At 41.6% G+C, this 19,153-nt stretch overlaps 1 protein-coding gene across 10 annotated transcripts in view; it reads left to right on the top strand.

The window, feature by feature from the left end:
* The window catches only part of ppfia4 (PTPRF interacting protein alpha 4), a 61,062-nt gene that overhangs the window by 29,254 nt on the left and 12,655 nt on the right, over window positions 1-19,153 (top strand). For 8 of the 10 annotated variants that reach the window (XM_071495572.1, XM_071495581.1, XM_071495577.1 and 5 more), the window contains 8 exons: window positions 13,334-13,435; window positions 13,609-13,773; window positions 14,440-14,514; window positions 15,157-15,228; window positions 16,387-16,608; window positions 17,558-17,692; window positions 18,564-18,698; window positions 18,847-18,930. In XM_071495572.1, coding sequence (XP_071351673.1) covers window positions 13,334-13,435; window positions 13,609-13,773; window positions 14,440-14,514; window positions 15,157-15,228; window positions 16,387-16,608; window positions 17,558-17,692; window positions 18,564-18,698; window positions 18,847-18,930 — 990 coding nt within the window. Of the gene's footprint in view, window positions 1-3,147; window positions 3,374-13,333; window positions 13,436-13,608; window positions 13,774-14,439; window positions 14,515-15,156; window positions 15,229-15,274; window positions 16,300-16,386; window positions 16,609-17,557; window positions 17,693-18,563; window positions 18,699-18,846; window positions 18,931-19,153 lie in introns of those variants that run through there. The other 2 variants (XM_071495578.1, XM_071495579.1) reach the window with 2 other exon arrangements.

The following is a 19,153-nucleotide window of genomic DNA, read 5'->3' as shown; positions in this document are numbered from 1 at the left end:
TGGACCGTCTCTTTCTTGAAGCAGTTGCCAGGCAACCGGCTAAGACTACAGGAAGTTATGGGTCCTGGCCAAGAAGTAGTCTGTGTAATATTGTTAATTAGTGAGTTTTAGAGGTGCCCCACTGGCTGATGGTTGTAGGTTCATAGTTATCTTCATCTTATCCTTTACCTCTACACAAAAAAGCAAAAGTATTCCTTTGACATTCCATTAATGCACAAAACTATATTTGCACGGGTATTTATTTTTATTTTTGATGCTTTGGTATTAGAGATGCATATACAGTCTACAATATACTGTATCTCAGTCCCATAAGTGACACTGAATGTAATTTTCAGTTGAAGTTGTGTTTTACACTAGAAATACAGATACCACTTCAGCATTTCCAGTTGTTTTGTTAGACCTAAGGAAGAAACAATACAAAAATATCTGGTTTGGTTTCAAGGTGCAGGTGTTACTCTCTTCTGAAACCAAACCTTGGATGGTTTGGATAGCATCCATTCATGATGTTTGATGGGTGGATAGGGGGTTTGGGTGGGTGCCCTCTGCTCCATACTATGTTATGATGTAAAATGGCTGCTCTCCATTGAGGGAAGGTTCAGCTGAGATAAGCAGCGTTTGAGAAAAATAGAGAAGAGAGGGAGAGCAAAGGGAGAAAAAATGGTAGAGAGAGAGAGAGCAAGCATGGAGGAGCTGGAGTGGATAGAGTGTGAAAGAAGTAATCAAGGAGCAAGGGGAGACAGACTTAGGTAGAGAGAAGAAGCAAAAGAGGGAGAAAACTGAGAGAGGCTGTCAGATTAAAAAAAAAAAAAGTCAGAGGTCTCTCACTTCTGTGAATTCTTCTGCAGAAAATGTTTTTCTAAAATGTGTCAGGTTTCCTGTGTTTTTGTCAGTACAGCTGATGTGTATGGGCACCTTGTGGTGTGTGTTTGTGTTTGTGTGTTCAGTGCCTGTTTGAATATTTTGTGTTTCTGTCTCTATGAAAACTAGCTCCCACTGATGTCAAGGATGGGAAGTTATCACCATACATGAATTATTACTGGCTTCTCCTGTCACTTTTGTTTTCCTGCTTCTTCTTCTCCTTCATCATGTTGAAACGTCACACGTGCATAATCAAATCAAATACTTTTTATAACCTCTTGCTACTGCAGTGCATATCTGGTGTCCATATGCACATTTATTGCCTGTGTATGTGTGGAAATTTAAACACGACTCGGTTCGCTGCTATTTTGTGTGAGCGCCCCATTCTGCCAGCAGGGGTCTCTGTGTCACCATCAACCCAGACGACAGCCGTGACCAGTGTGTGTGGCCACTGAGTGGTTATAAGGCTGAGGCTCCCGCCTGCAGTGAGCCACTGTCAGTTAATGGTGGAAGTCACCACAATCACTAAAGGATGTTTTGATGTGTGCAGACTTGTCTGTCTCACTGATTCATCCGCTCTCTCCTGTGAACCCCGTTTCCTTGACAACCAGGTGCAAGCAAGTAGAACCATTTTCACTCTGTCTTTTTCCACATTTATACACTGCCACTCCCAACAGTTATGATGTTGAATGAACATTTTCTTTTCTTCTTTTTTTTTTTTCTTTTTTTTACTGATTGAACATAGAATATAGATTAAGTGAGTGGGTGAGCTCAGGATGGGATGGAGCATTAGTTGAATGAGAATTAAACAGAGGAGGGACGTAGAATGTAATTAATGAACAAACAAATCTTTTGAAACCAATCAGACAACCTGTGCTAAACAGTTTTAGTGGTGAAACGTTCATACAATTGCAGAATCAACTTAGCTCTCAGTATAGTTACAGATACAGATACAGACATACAGCTAAAGATATCAAACAAACAAAAAATAAGTTTAAGAATATAATACATTACTCTTATATTATATACAGTACATTATATATATTGTATATTATTATATACAGTCTGTAAATCAATATCCAACTTCATGTGGATTTTGGAAACATTTTGACAAAACTGATAGAAATACAAAATTTAGGTCCAAAAACTTTCCTTACATCTGTTCTAGAGATCATCAAGGGATTTTCTCCTCCTGTCACTTGTTATCGAGTGCTGGAATTTCAATGTAAGCTCTAATCAGGAACTCATATAAATAACAGTGAGTGGTTTATGTGAGAAGCAGCGTTAGTATTAGCAAAAGTACAAGATAAAGCACTAATGGTAATTAGCTTCAGTAAAGTTGGGACACTTGTAATGCCAGAAAAAAAAAAAAAGAAGAAGAAGAGGCAAAGATCCTCTGACTTTTTAGGTCGAGCCCCACAAAGCACTCTGAATATGTGATAATATAGATCACGAACATGTGAATATGTCAGTTTGTGCCACATTTTCTACATTTTCAGTATTTTGGTGTGCTTATATAAGTTTGATGTAATACTCAAATATGTCACGGTATCAACAAAGAGTAAGAATTGTGAATCTTGCAGATGACAGAAACAATATGATACATTAATACAATACATTTGACATTCTTTACAGTATATACTCAAGTCAAGAGCACTGTGACAGTCCCACTGAGAGAAGAGGGACGAAGCAGGCTGCCATTTATAAATAGAAAGAATCAGCACACACAGTGTCACGCTGGAGGAAAATGGGTCTCTTGAATTTGTGTTGAGTAAGCAGTGACTGGAGTTTTTATAAAGGGGAAATAGAGCGTTTCATTTCATGCTAATTCTTGGCATTAGTTCCAAATGTGATTTAAAATCTCCCTCTGAGTACCTAAACTTTCATGTCTGTGTGTGCATGCGTGTACATGTATGTGTGTGTATGAGTAACAGAGAACAGGTGGCCAGAGCCCCCAGCAGTCCCTGTCTAAACCCTGCCTCTTCCTTCCCCCATCGGCCACTCTGTCTCCTCCTCCTCCCTCCATCCTCATCATTTCTGTCTCACTCTCTGACCAAAATCATACATGTTTACCCCCACCCTGCTATGCCCCTCTTCTCAGCCTGTCCCTATTTATCTATCTCTCTACTCCCTCTTTTCTCTCTCTCTCTCTCTCTCTCTCTCTCTCTCTCTCTCTCTCCTTACCCCTCTTCCCAGCCCGTCCCAGGCTGTAGTTAGAGCAGGCTGACTAGTGGAGTGCTGTTGTCCCGGCGGAGGGCACAGGGAGCAGCACAAGAATCTCATCCAGCCCTGCTTCACTCAGTGTCGACCAGGACTCCGAGGAGCTAGCCCTCTTTTTCCACCTTCCTCGCCCTCACTTCATCTCACTCCTCATCCTCTACCTCTTCCTACCTCTCTCTCTCTCTTTTTATGGGGGGTCTGTTTGAGGGATCTGATATGTTTAGCCTCCACCATGAACCCAACAGTGAAGATCCACCTTCAGAATGGGACCCACTTTAACACCTACATGTACCAGGTAGGGGCTCAGCACCTGTACAGCTTTTGGATGTTACCAGTGAAGGATTGTCTCCAGCACAAACAGCTTTCTCTGCAGTCTCCACATGTCCTTGCCTGAGTATTGATTTCAGCGCTGATGACTCTGAGATATGGCCTCTTCTCCACCTCCTCCTCCTCCTCCTTCTCCTCATCCTCCTCCTCCTTCATTTGCAAATTGCATATCAGTTTAGAAATGTGGGCACACCCCCACCACTAAGGCTTTTCACTGGTTGATGTGGCTAGGTGCATGTTTGCAACCTCCAATCATCCACAAAATAAAGAAGATGAATATCTGTAATGCCATGGTGGGGAATTCTCTCGTTTTTCTGGGACTGTTGTGCGTGATTCACTTACCATATGTTTGTTACAACACGCATTGCGAGAGACAAACTCTATTGATGCGCAACAAAAACTCTTTGTGTTTCTCCTTTCATCCGAGCAGAGGAAGTACTCCCCTCTCATCCTCCCTCCCTTTCTTTGTCCCTTTTCCTGGTGCAGGTTTTGCTTTGCTCTAATGAAGAAAACATGGATACATGAATGGATGCTATTCTGGGCTCAGGCCTTCAGTGGAGAGAAAGTTGGAAAACCTGCAGGCATTTGACACCTCTTTGTCTGCTGAACCATAAGAAAGGGATATTTGGAAAGAGACAGAGCAGACGTGTCAGCACTGCACTCTTCTATCGCTGTAAAAATGCTTTTGCTGCATCAATCAACTTTATGGCCAATAATCAGGCTATTAAATGACTGTTGATATGCATGTTTTCATTGTTGTGAGTTATTGGGTTTCTGCCAGGTTTCATCTAATTTCTTTGAAAAATGGTTTAAACTCTTTTAGATTCACTTATGCTTTGGATTTCAAACAGAAATCCCCTATTTTCCAAGTGAAGGTGGGATTTACTGAGTTGTGTTTACACCGAGCGTATATTTTCAGTTGTGTTATCAGCATTTCAGAAGTGAGTCCAGTGCTGGCACAGCTTCAGTCAGTCTTGGCATTATCCCTAATGTGCTTCACTTAGGCTGATTTGCTCATGACTCACAGTGATAATGCAGAGGCATAATTTTACGACATCTGTCTCAGCCATGAATAATAATTTTTTAAAAATTGTTCCATGTTCTGCATCCTGAAGGGAAGCCTTTAAAAACATTTCTAGTCGGAGTTGTTCCTCCTGAGCACCAGTCAGGGTGGAGATCTGTCAAGCGCTGCAGTCAGCTGCTTTTCTCCCTGGTCTCGAGAACTGTCACACCGTCACACAGACGGAAAAATCACTCAGCGGCTTTGTGAATGTTTGTGTTTCAGAATATGTGGATGTGCGTCTGCATACGTCTGTGCTCATCTGATGAAACGTTCATGCAAAGTTTGTGTGCTGCTGAAACCCTTCACTTTCCCAATGAGCCGTTGCCATGGCAATGGCAGCAGTGTGCAGGGTGGCACCATGGCAACAGGTTACTCACTGCCTACTTAGGGCCAACACCCTGGAAAGGTGTTGTGGTGGTGGTGTGTGTGTGTCACAGTTCTTGTGTGCGTTAGCTAAGATTTGTCAGAGAAAGGTGGAGTCCACCTCTCTGTGTTTGCTGCCTCACTCTCTCTCTCCCTCTCTCTCTGCTCTGGTCAAGAGTTGCAGAGCTGTGATATCCGAGTCTCCCCGGGGACCCACTCATTCTCCAGTCCTCGTCCCTGCATTCATCTTCACTGTGGCACTCCTTAGTGAATTACCACGATTTACATCAGAGTTAATTTAGTGTCTTTTGGTGTGCACAAGTGAAAGGAGCTCAGTCATTATACACCAACTGTGATGGTGTATCTGCTCTGTGCCTCTCCACAGCAAATGATCACTCCTGTAGTTTTACTCATGAAGCTTCGTCTTTATTAGTGATTCTTATCCTGCATTTGCATCATGGAACTTGTACCACATTTCTACAGGGTTGCTCAGATAAACACTTTCTACCTTTCTACAGTTTTTCATGGTGAATTGCTGTGATACCTGAGTGAAGCTCTAAACTCTGTTTTAAACAGAACTGACCTCTGCATCATTATTGCTGAACGACAGATGAAAAAACAGGAAAAGTAAAACTAATTAAGTGATATTAGTGACTGCATTGAGGCAGCACTATCTTACACATACTTCTGTATTCAAGAAATATGCAGAAGTTATCTGATCAAGTTTTTCTGGGTTGTCATATTCAATCGAGTATCTCTGAACACAGAAACTGCCAAATCCCAAGTCTTACTAATGCACGAATGCAGCAAAATGTAATTTAGTTGAGGACGTGTTCCTGTTTTTAGAGATGCAAAACGCAATCTGACTACCACACTTGTGATGTGCACTTGAGCCGTAAACATCCTGTGATTGACATAAACGATATCACAACCCTGCCCTGTGAATCACACCATTTGTGAATGAGTTAATAATCATGTTTACAGTTTCTGTCTCTTTCCTTTTTTTGCTTAGTCACATATTTTCCTCTTTTCCTCTCCTCCCACCAACTGACGCTCACAGGGACAATGCTCCAAGTCACTGTTCTCAGGCTCTGGGTGGCATAGATTTATATTTGTTTTGGCTTGACTCTCCTGTCTTGTTACCCACGTACAGCAGAAGTACTGTTGCTATAAAGTTAGAGGATGTATGTTGCTCACTGCATGAATTCTTTTAAAAATGCAATCTACTGCATGTGTTGTATTTGATGCATTCCAGCAGTTGTTTGGCAGTGTGGTGTGGTAATATACTATTTTATTTGTTGTACTATTTTGCCAGTGCTTACAAAATGACCTTCAGCAACCCGCAGAGAACAGTTGTGAGCTTGCCAAGTTACTGTGTGTGTGCAGGCGAATAGAGCTGTTGTGAAAGCAGTTGGGTGTAGTTGTGAGAGAGTTTTCAAAAGGAGAAGAGTACATATCGTATTCAACACAACAGATTGAGTGGTGTTGCATTGCAGTTACAGTTAATAACTGCAACAACTAGGGAAGAGAGAAAAGTGTGTTGCTGAACAAAGAAATGAAAAATACAGACGCATTGCAAATAGATGTTTTCTTAACATGCAGTCACTTGATGAGGATACCATCCTTTCACTTAACCGCACGTTCATTTAGCTATGCTAAGAGAAAGAGAAATGTCTACAGGTATCACACTTAAACTGTGTTGGTTGCTTCCCTCCCAGTTGTCTTATGAGTGACATTGTCTGTCCTGGTTCCTTCATCGGAGAGTCTTTAGAGCCTCTGGGCTGAAAGAACAAACCATGGGCTGGAAGCTGCAGGTCATGTGATCAGCACTGTAAAAATTACATTGCTACAAGTGGACTTGTTACTGCTTTTGAGTGGCTACAGCAGTACTTTTTTGAATGCACACTAAAAATCTGTAATTATATCGTCAATTACATGTCTTAGATTTTGGATGAAGTTTTGTTCTCATCTATTAAAGGAAAGGCAATAATTCTTTCATAACAATCCAGAGGATGTTCTATCTGTTCTTCCTCTTTTGTATTGTCCACATCTGAGAGAGTCATCTTATCAAAGAGATGATGGTCACTCTTTTCGCACCACTAAGAATTGTAAGGCTGATTCATTTGTATAAATGTTTATAGCCAGGATGCCGTACTTGCCCTTTCACAGTGACCATATAGCAAAGTAACTCAGAACAGTCATTAAAACAGCTTTTTCATCACTGGTGCAGGCTTCAAGACAAGAACTCATAGTTTTATGTGAGTAGCTGGTTATATTTTCTCCTGTGTTGGTTGGTATAGAACCAATTAGCACCACAGTTGGTGGGGTATGGGCCAGGAAATAACCCATTCAATTTTGGCTCAGATACGGTGAAGTGGCATTTTTCAACATTTTTGTCAATTTCTCAGGAAATGATGTATGGATATTGATTTTAAAAATCTGGCATATTTATAGTGTTGATATTTATGACTTTGTACAATTTGGTGCATATCCAGATAATAATCAGGATCTCACAGACATATAGGATTATGTGGCCTTGGCGGAGGTATCTGCTGAGTGCCATTCTAGTTATAACCTTTATTTATGTAAGAAAAACAACAAAATAGAGTCACAGACATCTTTAAAAAGTTCAAAATTCAAAATTCTAAAAGTTTTCATTCCATTTATAGGGTGCAAAGTACTAGAGGGCAGTCTTCCTACTTTCAGTATTTACCTGTGTGGGGGGAGTGAGTCAGTTCTGGGATCTGGTCTGATGAACAATAGTTTTAATTTTGAGAAAAGAAGTGATGCACTGAGGTAGCTTTGGTACATTTAGAGGATTTTAGAATGATAGCACACTGACTTCCCACTGCTGCAGGTTAGACTCAAGCCTTTAAAAGTACTGTGAATGCTCTTGACAGTGGGCTGATATCTGTGATGATCAGGTCCTAATATTACTCATAGTCAGTTTCCTCACCCACAGCTTCACTGCTGAATAACAAGCAGGAAATAACTGGCAAACCGAAAAATAACAGTCGCGTCATTTGTGATGAGAGCAGCAGCACCTGCCTCCCAAGTACACAGCCATACACCGTACACATATTCCCCCGCACACACACAAGTTCATACACATATTTTCATCACAGTGGACGAATAAAAATACGGGGTTGTGTTGAATACTGTGGACGTTTGACCAAGTGTTTGCAATTTACATGTAAAATTTAAGCAACTCCTGTAGGTACATTCCCACAAGAGGATTAAAAAATACAGACCATTAAAACAAGTGCAATACAATATGCCTTCCATCCTGAAATGATAGATACAGTGTCTAAACCATAATCAGTTTACTGATCATTATAGTATGAACCTGTCATGTAGGCAAGGTATGAGTCTACACTATAATGAGAGAATGAGGGGGTGATTTCAGACACAGTTCAGGTGTGTGGTGAAGGTCAGCTCTCCACAGTGTTGACCTCTGTGCAGATCACAAATTCACATACCCACACACACAGAGAGAGAAACAAGTACAGATGGATAAACACACTCAGTATAAACCTTATATTTTTTGGATTGTGTGTGTGTGTGTCTATGTGTGTGATGGAGAGTGAGAGAGATTGAATGTACAATTTTTTTGCTTTTTTTTTTTTTTTTATCCAACTGCACTCCAATCTCTTTCCCGTTCTCTCTGCACACACACACACACACACACACACAGCATTTTTTTTCATCCTTTAATCCCAAACTGCTTAAGGAAGCGAAGGGGAGAAATCCCTTCACAATGTCTGGGCTCAGCAGTGTTTGGTAACCACTTGCTATCTCACATTGTGGTTGGAGGCAGAAGAGCAGCGTTCCTCCAGACGCCCAGAACCTTCTTTTCCGCTCTGTATGATATACTCTCTGACAGATGTCGAGGTTGTGTTGTCAAAGAGCCGTGTCTGTATCTGACTGTTGTGTGAAGTTGAATAAACATCCTGGGATTTTCAAAGCTCAGATGGTTTTGGGGGGTTAGGACTGCATAGTGCACATGGTGATAGCGCATGTGTGTGTATGGGTGTGTGTGTGTGTGTGTGTGTGTGTGTGTGTGTGTGTGTGTGTGTGTGTGTGTGTGTTTATGTGGAAGCGAGAACAAAAGCAGAAACAGTAGAAGCTGCCAGAGGGAAGGTGTTAGACAGACCTTTATTGGAAATTAAATAGAGAAGTTTTTTTGTGAAGACAATGATGAGTTATGTTTTATAAATGAAACTGTCTGTGTCACTGTCTGTTCTGTTATATAATACTCCAAACAAAACTTATGTATTCATACCATTGTCTATTCTCAGCTATTTGTCAAGGCGTGTTTCCCGCATTGTTTTTGCTTTTTTTTGAGCCCTGGAACACTTCATGAGGAGGATGCAAAGAGCTCCTACGAGACAAAGGGACGATAGGATGAAGAGATAAACTGGACAGCGCAAGCAGTGGCCTGTTGAGCCTTTTTGCCATGATTGAAAGAGACAGTGAGCTATAACATCTGTTGGTGGATTTGGCTGAGCTCCTGTCTATTGGTGCACCCCTGTGGAATAAGGGAAAGTAAAATGAACAAGCTGACCCATTTTCTCCCCTTTCCTCCCATCACTCCTTCCCTCTCTCTTCCCTCCTCAGTCCCCTCCGCACTTCTGTCTTGATTGTTGCTTGCAGCATGATGGGCAAGGTCAATAGAGATCCAGTAATCTGCGAGTTTGTGTGTGCGTTAGTGTTTCCATTTTTCTCAGATCTGAATTCTTTGATTCTCATGTTCAGCTAAGCCAATGAGAGTGTCTTTCGCATCTCCCACTTGATGCAATTTTACTCTCATATATCCCAGCCTGTCATTTGATGGACGTGTAAGAGAGTATGCATAACTTGATTTGAGATCTGAAAAATTTCAGTTCACCACTAAGATCCATTAGCCGCCCCGACTGAGAAATATCTGCTGTAAGTTCCTGATGTACTCAGCTTGTCATCTTAAGAAAGGAAGAACAAATCTTTTCAGTGTTTTTTTTAACCAGTTTTCTTATGTTTGTGGTTCCTGTGTCATGAAAGCTGCAGGAGATTTGTTATATTACTCAGCAGGGCTGTATGAATCAAGTCAGCTGTTTATATTGAGCTTAAGACTTTTTTAATGAGATGTATAACATCATAATCATTAAGAAAAAATCTAACAATAACTTGTTGATAACAATGATATTTTGTCAGTCTTCAACATTGTATTTATCCCCTGTGAGTTTATCTCTTAGTTTTAATTTATCGTATCATATGGCACCATACATTGGCACCATACATTCAACACTTATATAATATAATATCACTATGATCTAACAGGGAATGTATATCAAAGCACTCTTTCCAGAGGTTTTCCAGAAGATTTGATGGGAATATTAATTATACAACCACATCCTGTTCAGATTAGTGCAGGGGAACAGTAGAGGCATTGCCACCAGTTCACCACTATTACAGTAACACAAGAGGCCAGAATGTTTCACAAGTAGGCCCATACTGTGCCACTCTCTGAAACAGCGATATGGCTATAACTGGCTGTTTGTACTTAAGTTGTTGGGTGGCAGCTGTTCTGGTTACACCTGACTTGTTGACGGTCCAGGAACAGGTGGCAGGTGTATAACTGTACTGGATTATCATGCAATGCTCCACCCTCTCTGCTACAGTTTAAAGAACTTTAAAGAAGCATTTTCTTAGTCAGGTCCAGTGTTTGGGTCATCAGTGACAAATGTGAGACCAAGAGTGCAGTGTCATGGCTGTAGGGAGTATCACATCCGTGTGTGTGTGTGTGTGTGTGTGTGTGTGTGTGTGTTGACAAGCACAGAGAGCATAAGCCTCTGGGTATTGGTTTGGACTAAAGCCAAGCTCACAGGAAATGCCAACAAAGCACCAAGAGATGTGCAAACATCATGCGCACACACACAAACAGACTCACACAGATGTATACACTTAAGCGGACAAATAACCACCCAATCTCTGCTCCCGAACTACAGAGAATATGAAGAATCAACTTCCAGCAGAAACTGTGTGAGTCACTGGCTGGTTCTCGCCTTACGTGTTGTGTAAATTTAATCAATGGCAGACAGAATAACAGTAATACAAAATCATATGGATGGATCTGGGAGACCAGGAAATGCCCTTTGACATGAGAATTGACAGATAGAAGGAAGACCAATCTTGAAATATTAGTAGTACAAGAAGGACAAAAGCAGGGACATTTTCCTCATTGATCTGAAGAGACATATGTGAGCATCAGTTTACACTGCTGTGATTTATCTGAGCAGGACAGGATGTGGAGACTTTACAGTCCCAGACCCGAGCAGGTGAAGTTTATCATTTTCAGCAAAAGACATTGGACATTGTCAATTTTTGTAAAACTCTTTCCAGCTGTTTGGTCAGGTTGATAGATATTAGATATTCAGCCAGCCTACTGTCACATTGGTAACATTTTCAAATACTCTATTATTGGCGTGTGACCAACCATTTTAAGATCACTCTATTTTGCAAGGACTAAGTCATAATGTCTTCACAGACCTTTGACCACTGTGATTTTAAAGGACTTTAAAGGTTCACCCCAAACTGACAGACTGCCAGCTAAAACGCCATTAAAGTTTATTTACTGTAAAAAATCAAACACACAGCACAATACTGCTGCAGTTCCATCACAGGTTCTCCCAAACTATTAAAGTTAATAGAGCCATCTCTTTGCAGCTCCAAAAGAACATAAAATACCCATCAAGTTTGCAATATCTGGTTGTTTGTGGAGCTGTGAAAAGGTAGCGCTGCTGTCTTGAGTAGTCTGGAGCTATGAAACTACATGAAGTAATCCACTGCACGTCTGACAATGGAGGTACTGTACACTTTTGCAAATTAACTTGTGTACAATAACAGGCTAATGATGGGCCCAGATATATTTCTGTTAGCTTAGCGTAGCATAAAGACCAGAGACAGAGGAAAACAGTCGGTCTGGCTTTGTCCAAAAGTAAAATCTGTCTAACAACATCTCTAAAGCTAATTAAACAAACTACACATAACCTCTCTACCTTTGGACAGAGCAGAGCTAGCTGTTTCCCCTGTTTACAATCTTTATGCTAAGCTAAGCTAATGAGCTGCTGACTGTGGCTTCATATTTGCCACATGGACGTGAGAGTGGTGTCAATCTTGTCGGCTAATCCTCGACAAGACAGCAAATAAGTGTTTTTTCGAAAAGTCGACCCATTCTTTTAAGTGGTTTTTCAGCTGACGTAGGGAATTCAAATTGCAGGAAGTGTGCCATTGCTCCTGTTGTTTAAAACATAATATGTTACAGTATCATATTGACCAAGGGGTCAATAACATCCCACAGCTGCATCTGCACTTTGTGCTGTGCTACCAGTATGCACAAAGTAGCGGAAAATGGCCTCAAACATGCCATTTCTGACACACTGAGTGCATCCCAACCAACCAGAAACCACTGTGGTCCAACTAGCAGTCACTCATCGGTCGAGTTTATCAAATGTGACTATAAAAGAACATCTAGCGCACTGCAAGGGCTTAAAAGCATCTGTGAAGTGCATGGCCTTCTGTCAACACTGTGGAGTGTGAATAATGAACATCAATAAATCAAATTGCTCTTTAGTCTAATGCATTTTTCTCACAGCTAAGAATTCATTCTGGATAACGTAATAAAAAGACAATTCTCGCCATCCCTTTCTCTCTGATTGTCAGAGAGAAAGGGATGGCACTGTTCTCATTGTTCTCTTCTCTCGGTTGTATTTATATTTACTTTTTGTACAATATAACGAAACGTATCAAAAGATTTTGATCAGCACGGATCATAAGGTTTGAAAGATATGTTTAGAAAATCATTCAACCTTATTATATTCAGTGCTGCAGTGAAATGCAGTGTCAACCTCGCTACCAACTATTTTCTCCAACAAAAAAAGGAATATTGAAATATCTAAGAGGCTCCACCACCAAGACAACGTCATTAGGCACAAGTCAACTTGTTTTTATGCTTGCTGCTGTAATTTTATTGCTCCAAGAACAAAGAGAGGCAGGCAGGGCGGCACAGCTGAGGTTTATGTTTATGCAGATCAGATAACACAGTGCCATTTTGGTGCCTAGTTTGTCATGAGGTTTCTACCCGCTCAGACCACCTCTTATCGCAGGTGCACAGAAAACATCCCCATTCAGCATCTCTCAGCATCCTCTTTGGAGTAGCTGGCCTGGACGGCCCCAACTACACCTGCTGATGAAGTATTCCTCCCACAAGTGCTAACAGTTACCTGTGCTGCTCTGTGCCAGTAGGGTGTCTCTGCCCCTGATCACTAAAAACTGGTCAGCCACACCCACTTGTGTCTGAGATTATAGCTGCTCAGTTTCACAAAAGTAGGGCCCATTGTGTTGATCAGTGATACTGTATTAACCTCTGAATGCGTGTTGTGTGTGTGTGTGTGTGTGTGTGTGTGTGTGTGTGTGTGTGTGTGTGTGTGTGTGTGTGTGTGTGTGTGTGTGTGTGGTGTTGTGTAGGAGTTTGCCACCCTGACGAAGGAGCTGAACATATGCCGGGAGCAGCTGCTGGAGAAAGAGGAAGAAATATCTGAGCTGAAAGCAGAAAGGAACAACACCAGGGTATGTGTGTGTTTGTGCATGTGCACGTGTGAGTGCAAGTGTGTGGTGATGCTGATGAAAACAAATAATGTTTCTGAGCTTGAAATTAGTATTCTCTTTGGTGTGTGTGTGTGTGTGTGTGTGTGTGTGTGTGTGTGTGTGTGTGTGTGTGCGTGCGTGCGTGTGTGCTGTAGCTGCTGTTGGAGCACCTGGAGTGTCTGGTGTCTCGTCACGAACGCAGTCTGAGGATGACAGTGGTGAAAAGACAGGCACCCCCACCATCTGGAGTCTCCAGTGAGGTGGAGGTCCTCAAAGCTCTGAAGTCGCTGTTTGAACACCACAAGGCTCTGGATGAAAAGGTGGACTCACGCACACATACACACATACACACATACACACATGTAAGGGCTGCAGTCTGTTCTAACAGATAAAAAGAGGAGGAAACAATTGCCTCATTTGGAAACTTCATGTCACAGTATTTCCATTTTCACACCAATTTGTTGCTACAAGTTTGACTTTTCAGTTCTGATCAGCACAGTTTTGCTGTTTGCTTTCTCATTGTTAAGTTGTGAACAAACTCAACACTTCCGGAGTTTCAGAGTAGAAGTCCTCTGTGAAACGGAAGAACGCATCACTATAAGGCTTTTACTGTAAAGTGAAACAGATGGAGAGAGTCTTGAGTTTTAATTAACAGCAAAGAGGAGCAACAGCTAATTACAGTGAGACAGCAAATGAAAGCCGGTGGAAAAAAGAGAGGAATTGCTAATAAAATATGATAATTTAGTTATATTACAGGAAAATTAAAAATGATAAAGTTACTTCTCTTTTCAGCTGAAGTAAATAAAGGGTCCCAGCCACTATCTGAGAAATTATAATGCAAAATATGATATGTTATGCCAGCAGCTAAAGTAATTATGAATAATTGTGAGAGCAAATAAATCTGTTTCCAAATTAAAGTTCTCAGTGTTCCTAAATGATATTTTTCTATTCTCTGGACTTTGTATTGACGTGTGTGTTTTTTTAAGGTGCGTGAGAGGCTGCGGGTGGCTCTGGAGAGAGTGGCCACCCTGGAGGGACAGCTAGCGGCTACCACACAAGAGGTGTGTGTGCCTGTGTTAATGTGTGTTAATGTTTGTGTGTGTGTGGTTATTGGTAAGTGAAACATCTGTTCAATCCCTAGCAGACATCCGTTGAAGCCTCCTGTCTGATCTAATATACACTCCAAGTGTCACGCTGGGTGAGCGGCTACGTCTTCTTAGCCCGCTGTTTGTTCATACACACACACACACACACACACACGCACAAACACAGAACACACACACACACACTCACACACATATCAGTCTTCTGTACTGTAGATCTATTTAAAATGTCATTAAAGAAATCATTCTTAAGATGAAATTATGCTAAATATTCACAGAAGACTCAGTTGAAGCAGAGTCCCAGTGGGTTATGTAAGATTTAAAGTCAGAGCTTGTGAAGTTGCACTGATCACAGTCTTCTAAGAGGAGCAGACCCTCACTGAAGCAAACCCTTCCTCCTCTATTCTGAGTATAATTCATATTTGCAGTTATGCAAAGTATGGTAGAGGATGTAGTCAGAAGGATGCCAGCAGTCTGAGAGCCAGGCTTCCCTTTGGGGGGCTGCGTTTTGTTCTTTGATTCACTGAGGGAAAAGAAAAGATGGTAAATGTGAGTTTTCTCATTGTTCTTGTTGTTTGTTCTTTTTAATTTACATTGCAGTTGAACATGGTGAGACAAAGGAAGGATGGAGACTCAGTGGAGCGAACAGATGGATCCAAACCTACATGGAAGGTCTTCCTGGCTGTGTGATTGTTTTTCTGCTCTGTGCTTTATTTTATGTCTGCCTGTCATATTTGTCCTTCATGGCTATTGGTCACTTTCTATGTGTCCTCTCTCTGGCTTTCTCCCACACATTAACACATCTGCTCACACACACTTATTATGCACAACGAAGGTGTATGGACCTCAATGTAGCATAGGTCCTCCATGACCTTTCTGATAATTCAGATAATGTTAGCTGCTCTTGCTCTCTGTTCGAGCCCTGTCCTCCCTGGTTTGAGGCCCACCCTGAAACAAGCACACATTATGTAACTGTGTCTGGGTGCATCCACAGGGAGTAACAAATCTCCTCGTGATCCGACAGCAGAGCCAGTTTGTATCTGGATAGACTTCTTCTTCTTCTGTATGGGCCAGCAGCCGAGGAGGAGCAGAAAAAGATCCACTTACTTTGGCTCTCGTTTCTTTGGCTCAGAGATAGAGAAAGCGAAAAAAAAAATTGTCAATATCTTTTTATTTTAGGAATAATTTGAGTTGATAAATCAATAACTTACTCTTAAGAAAGTATGAGATGACTGTATCAAAGGATGGCCACAGGCAGATAAGATGAGAGGATTGGCTCGAGTCCGAGCATTAAGAGGAAGAGTGTGGTTTAGATGTCTCAGAGTGTGAATGGTCAGGACCCTGGTGACAGCTGGTTGAAAAACGTTGTTCCCAGTGTCCCTGGGAGTCAAGCTAATGACTAAACTTATGCACAATTGCACAAATCACCAGGTGTGTTTTATTACACAGCTTCACACCATTTAGCTCTATTACCCCCAGAGTTTATGTGCATGTTTTTGTTTCTGTAAGGTATTCATAAGCAGGCAGAACATGAGGCAGCGGAGGGGGGTCCTACTAACTTTGGCTGCCCACTGAGTTGCCTGTCTGAATATGTGTCCCCAAAGGTTTGTTTAATTAAGGCCCTGGAATTAACTGCACTTTGAGCTGTGAAGGGAAGAGAAACAACATCAAAACAACAACATGGCAGCCTCACCTCACACAACCCACCCTTGCATGCATAAAAACCAACACTTTTTTATCTAGGTCATCCAACTTTATTGGTTCTCCAAAAACTGTGCTATCTGTGTTCCTCAGTCCTAAGATACATTAATTTGTGTGTCTGCCTTACAGAGACTGCCCAACGGCTCCATAGACGCTCACGATGATGGCAGCCGGGTGTCTGAACTTCAGGAGCTGCTGGATCGGACCAATAAGGACTTGGCCCAGAGCCGCGAGCACTCTGCCAGTCTAAATGCCCGCATGGCTGAGCTCGAGGCAGAGCTTGCAAACGCACGCAGAGAACTGAGCCGCAGCGAGGAGCTGTCAATCAAACAACAGAGAGAACAGAGAGAGGTGAGAGTGAAGGACCTGTGCTTTTGTTCTGGGAAAAAGCACAGAAAACACGGGGCTGTAAAAGTGTGGCGCTTTTTAGGTAAAAAGGAAATGAAATTGAACAGTCTGCTGTTTTGTGGAAAAAAAACATGGATCTATATTAATATATTACTATTTGATTATTTAAAAAAGAAATCTTTGTTTCCTATGTCATTGCGAAACTGAGAAACTGTGCATGACAGTACATGGCTAAGAGTGGCTGAACACGTGCAGTGTTGCGTTGTCTTTGATATACATCCTGTCTATAGCAACTGCCTTGAAAAGGGTTTTTCCTAAAGCTCAGTCAGTCAACTTTTGAGCTCAGTACTGTTTATTACTACTGGAGTTTATTGTTTAATGGTGAAGCAAAATCACAACTACTTCCCAGCGTTATCAGCTAGTGCAGGTGTATTACCGGCTATAGTATAGGTGTGAAATGATGACAACACAGATGTGTAAGCAGTAACTACATAGTCTTCTAACAAAGCTCATTAACTGATTATTTGATAAAGTAACTATAGTAGTGAGCATGCAACATTTCTTTGATATCTGTGTACTCTTCATGGACACTATTGTCACACAATACAAAAATGGAAATGGAGAAACGACTGAAAACAACTGGTTAATCTTTGTAAAACATTTTTGCCATCTCCTCATTAAGTTAATTAAACTTAAATTTAAAATTAACTTAAATGTGTCATTACAAAACAGTGAAGTACACACATTTCTTACATTCTAACTGCATAAATACATGACTATTAATACAGAATAGTGTATGTAAAAGCATATAAAGGGGAAATTTGGTCATATGCATAGAGATAAAGTAAACTGATTATGGCTTTTGGCTTCACCATGCACATTGTTGTTGGCTTTTCACTCATGTGTTGTTGTTGTTGTTGTTGTTGTTGTTGTTGTGTCCCTGCACCTGCAGAGAGAGGATATGGAGGAGAGAATAACAACATTAGAGAAGCGCTACCTGGCTGCCCAGCGGGAGACCACACACATCCACGACCTCAACGACAAACTGGAGAATGAACTTGCCACCAAGGACTCCCTGCACCGACAGGTAACACGCACACACAAGCCATATGCAGGTTGAAAAGATGACTGTGTACACAATAAACACTGCTTCATGGTTAAGTGTATAATTATCCATCAAAACAGTAAATTGTCACTCAGAGATAATTTTGTTGAAAAAGTAAATTTGATACACTTGACTTGGTTTAATGTCACATCCTGTTACATTAAACCAAGCTGAGCAATTCTGCAGAGCACAATTGGGATTTAAACACAAGGTTCTGCAAAAACAATAGGGGAAACTGCTCTGTCAGAAATCAGTTAATGAACCCTGACATAAGCCTGAATCAATATTTCTGCCTGTGTTATCATTGTCATTTTTCTGCTGTGTTCAGGTTTCCTTGGATATGTTACAATCCTAATGTGCTGTTAAGTGACACTTAAAATGGCACATTTATCTTGATGGAAGGTGACATCAAGATAAGTTATGGATTCAGGCTAATATGCTCTCTCTTGCAAAATTTCAATATTTAATTTCTTCAACCATGTCATCTACAATAAAGCTGGGATAGTAATAAAATCAGAAAATCAATGGGTTTTTCAAAGGTGTGACCATGTATTTAAGGAATTGTAGAATATTACAGTCACTCAGGTGAGTGAGCAATGGAAACATCCCACTCGAAGGCTCGTGTGTAGTTCAGGGTGAAACTGAGTTCAGCACCACATGGGAAATACCAGCAACATCCTCTGCTCGGTCCTGTGTGTCGTGTCCTTGCTACTCACTGGCTGCACTACACTGGTTCCACCTCTCTTGTGATTGCAACTTTCCTTTTTTTTATTTGTGTGTGTGTGTGTGTGTGTGTGTGTGTGTGTGTGTGTGTGTGTGTGTGTGTGTGCGTGTGTGTGTGTGTGTGTGTCAGAGTGAAGAGAAGGTGCGCCAGCTGCAGGAGATGCTGGAGATGGCAGAACAGAGACTGGCTCAGACCATGAGGAAGGCTGAGACTCTGCCAGAGGTGGAGGCTGAACTGGCACAGAGAGTGGCAGCGCTCTCCAAGGCAACACACACACACACGCACAACTGTAGAGACTATATAGTGTCACTGATTTATAGTCACAAAATATAGAGAAGTGGTCTGACATATAAATGTAGTTACAGCGCTTACAAAGGCAGTTGTACTTATATGCAAGTGTCTCCCCCTGCAGGCTGAGGAACGTCATGGCAACGTGGAGGAGCGGCTCAGACAGCTGGAATCACAACTGGAGGAGAAGAACCAAGAGCTAGGAAGGGTGTGTGTGTGTGTGTCTGTGTTTGTGTGTGTGTGTGTGTGCACCAGCCCTGCAGGGTCTCTCTGACCTCTCACTACGATGTTTGTACATGTGTGTGTGTGTGTGTGGGCTGATGCTTCACATTAGTTGGACGCCTTGGCTCTTGGCTCCGTGCCCCTTCATGCATACACCTCGTGCACACACAAACACACTGGACAGACACACATATGAAGACCTCTCTATT

Source organism: Trachinotus anak, unplaced genomic scaffold (assembly GCF_046630095.1).
Source record: "Trachinotus anak isolate AG129_WGS33_773 ecotype Australia unplaced genomic scaffold, CSIRO_AGI_Tana_v1 ptg000013l, whole genome shotgun sequence".
NCBI classification, from domain to species: domain Eukaryota; kingdom Metazoa; phylum Chordata; class Actinopteri; order Carangiformes; family Carangidae; genus Trachinotus; species Trachinotus anak.
Note: the sequence above shows the minus strand (reverse complement) of the source record. Positions and strands in the feature narration are given on the sequence as shown.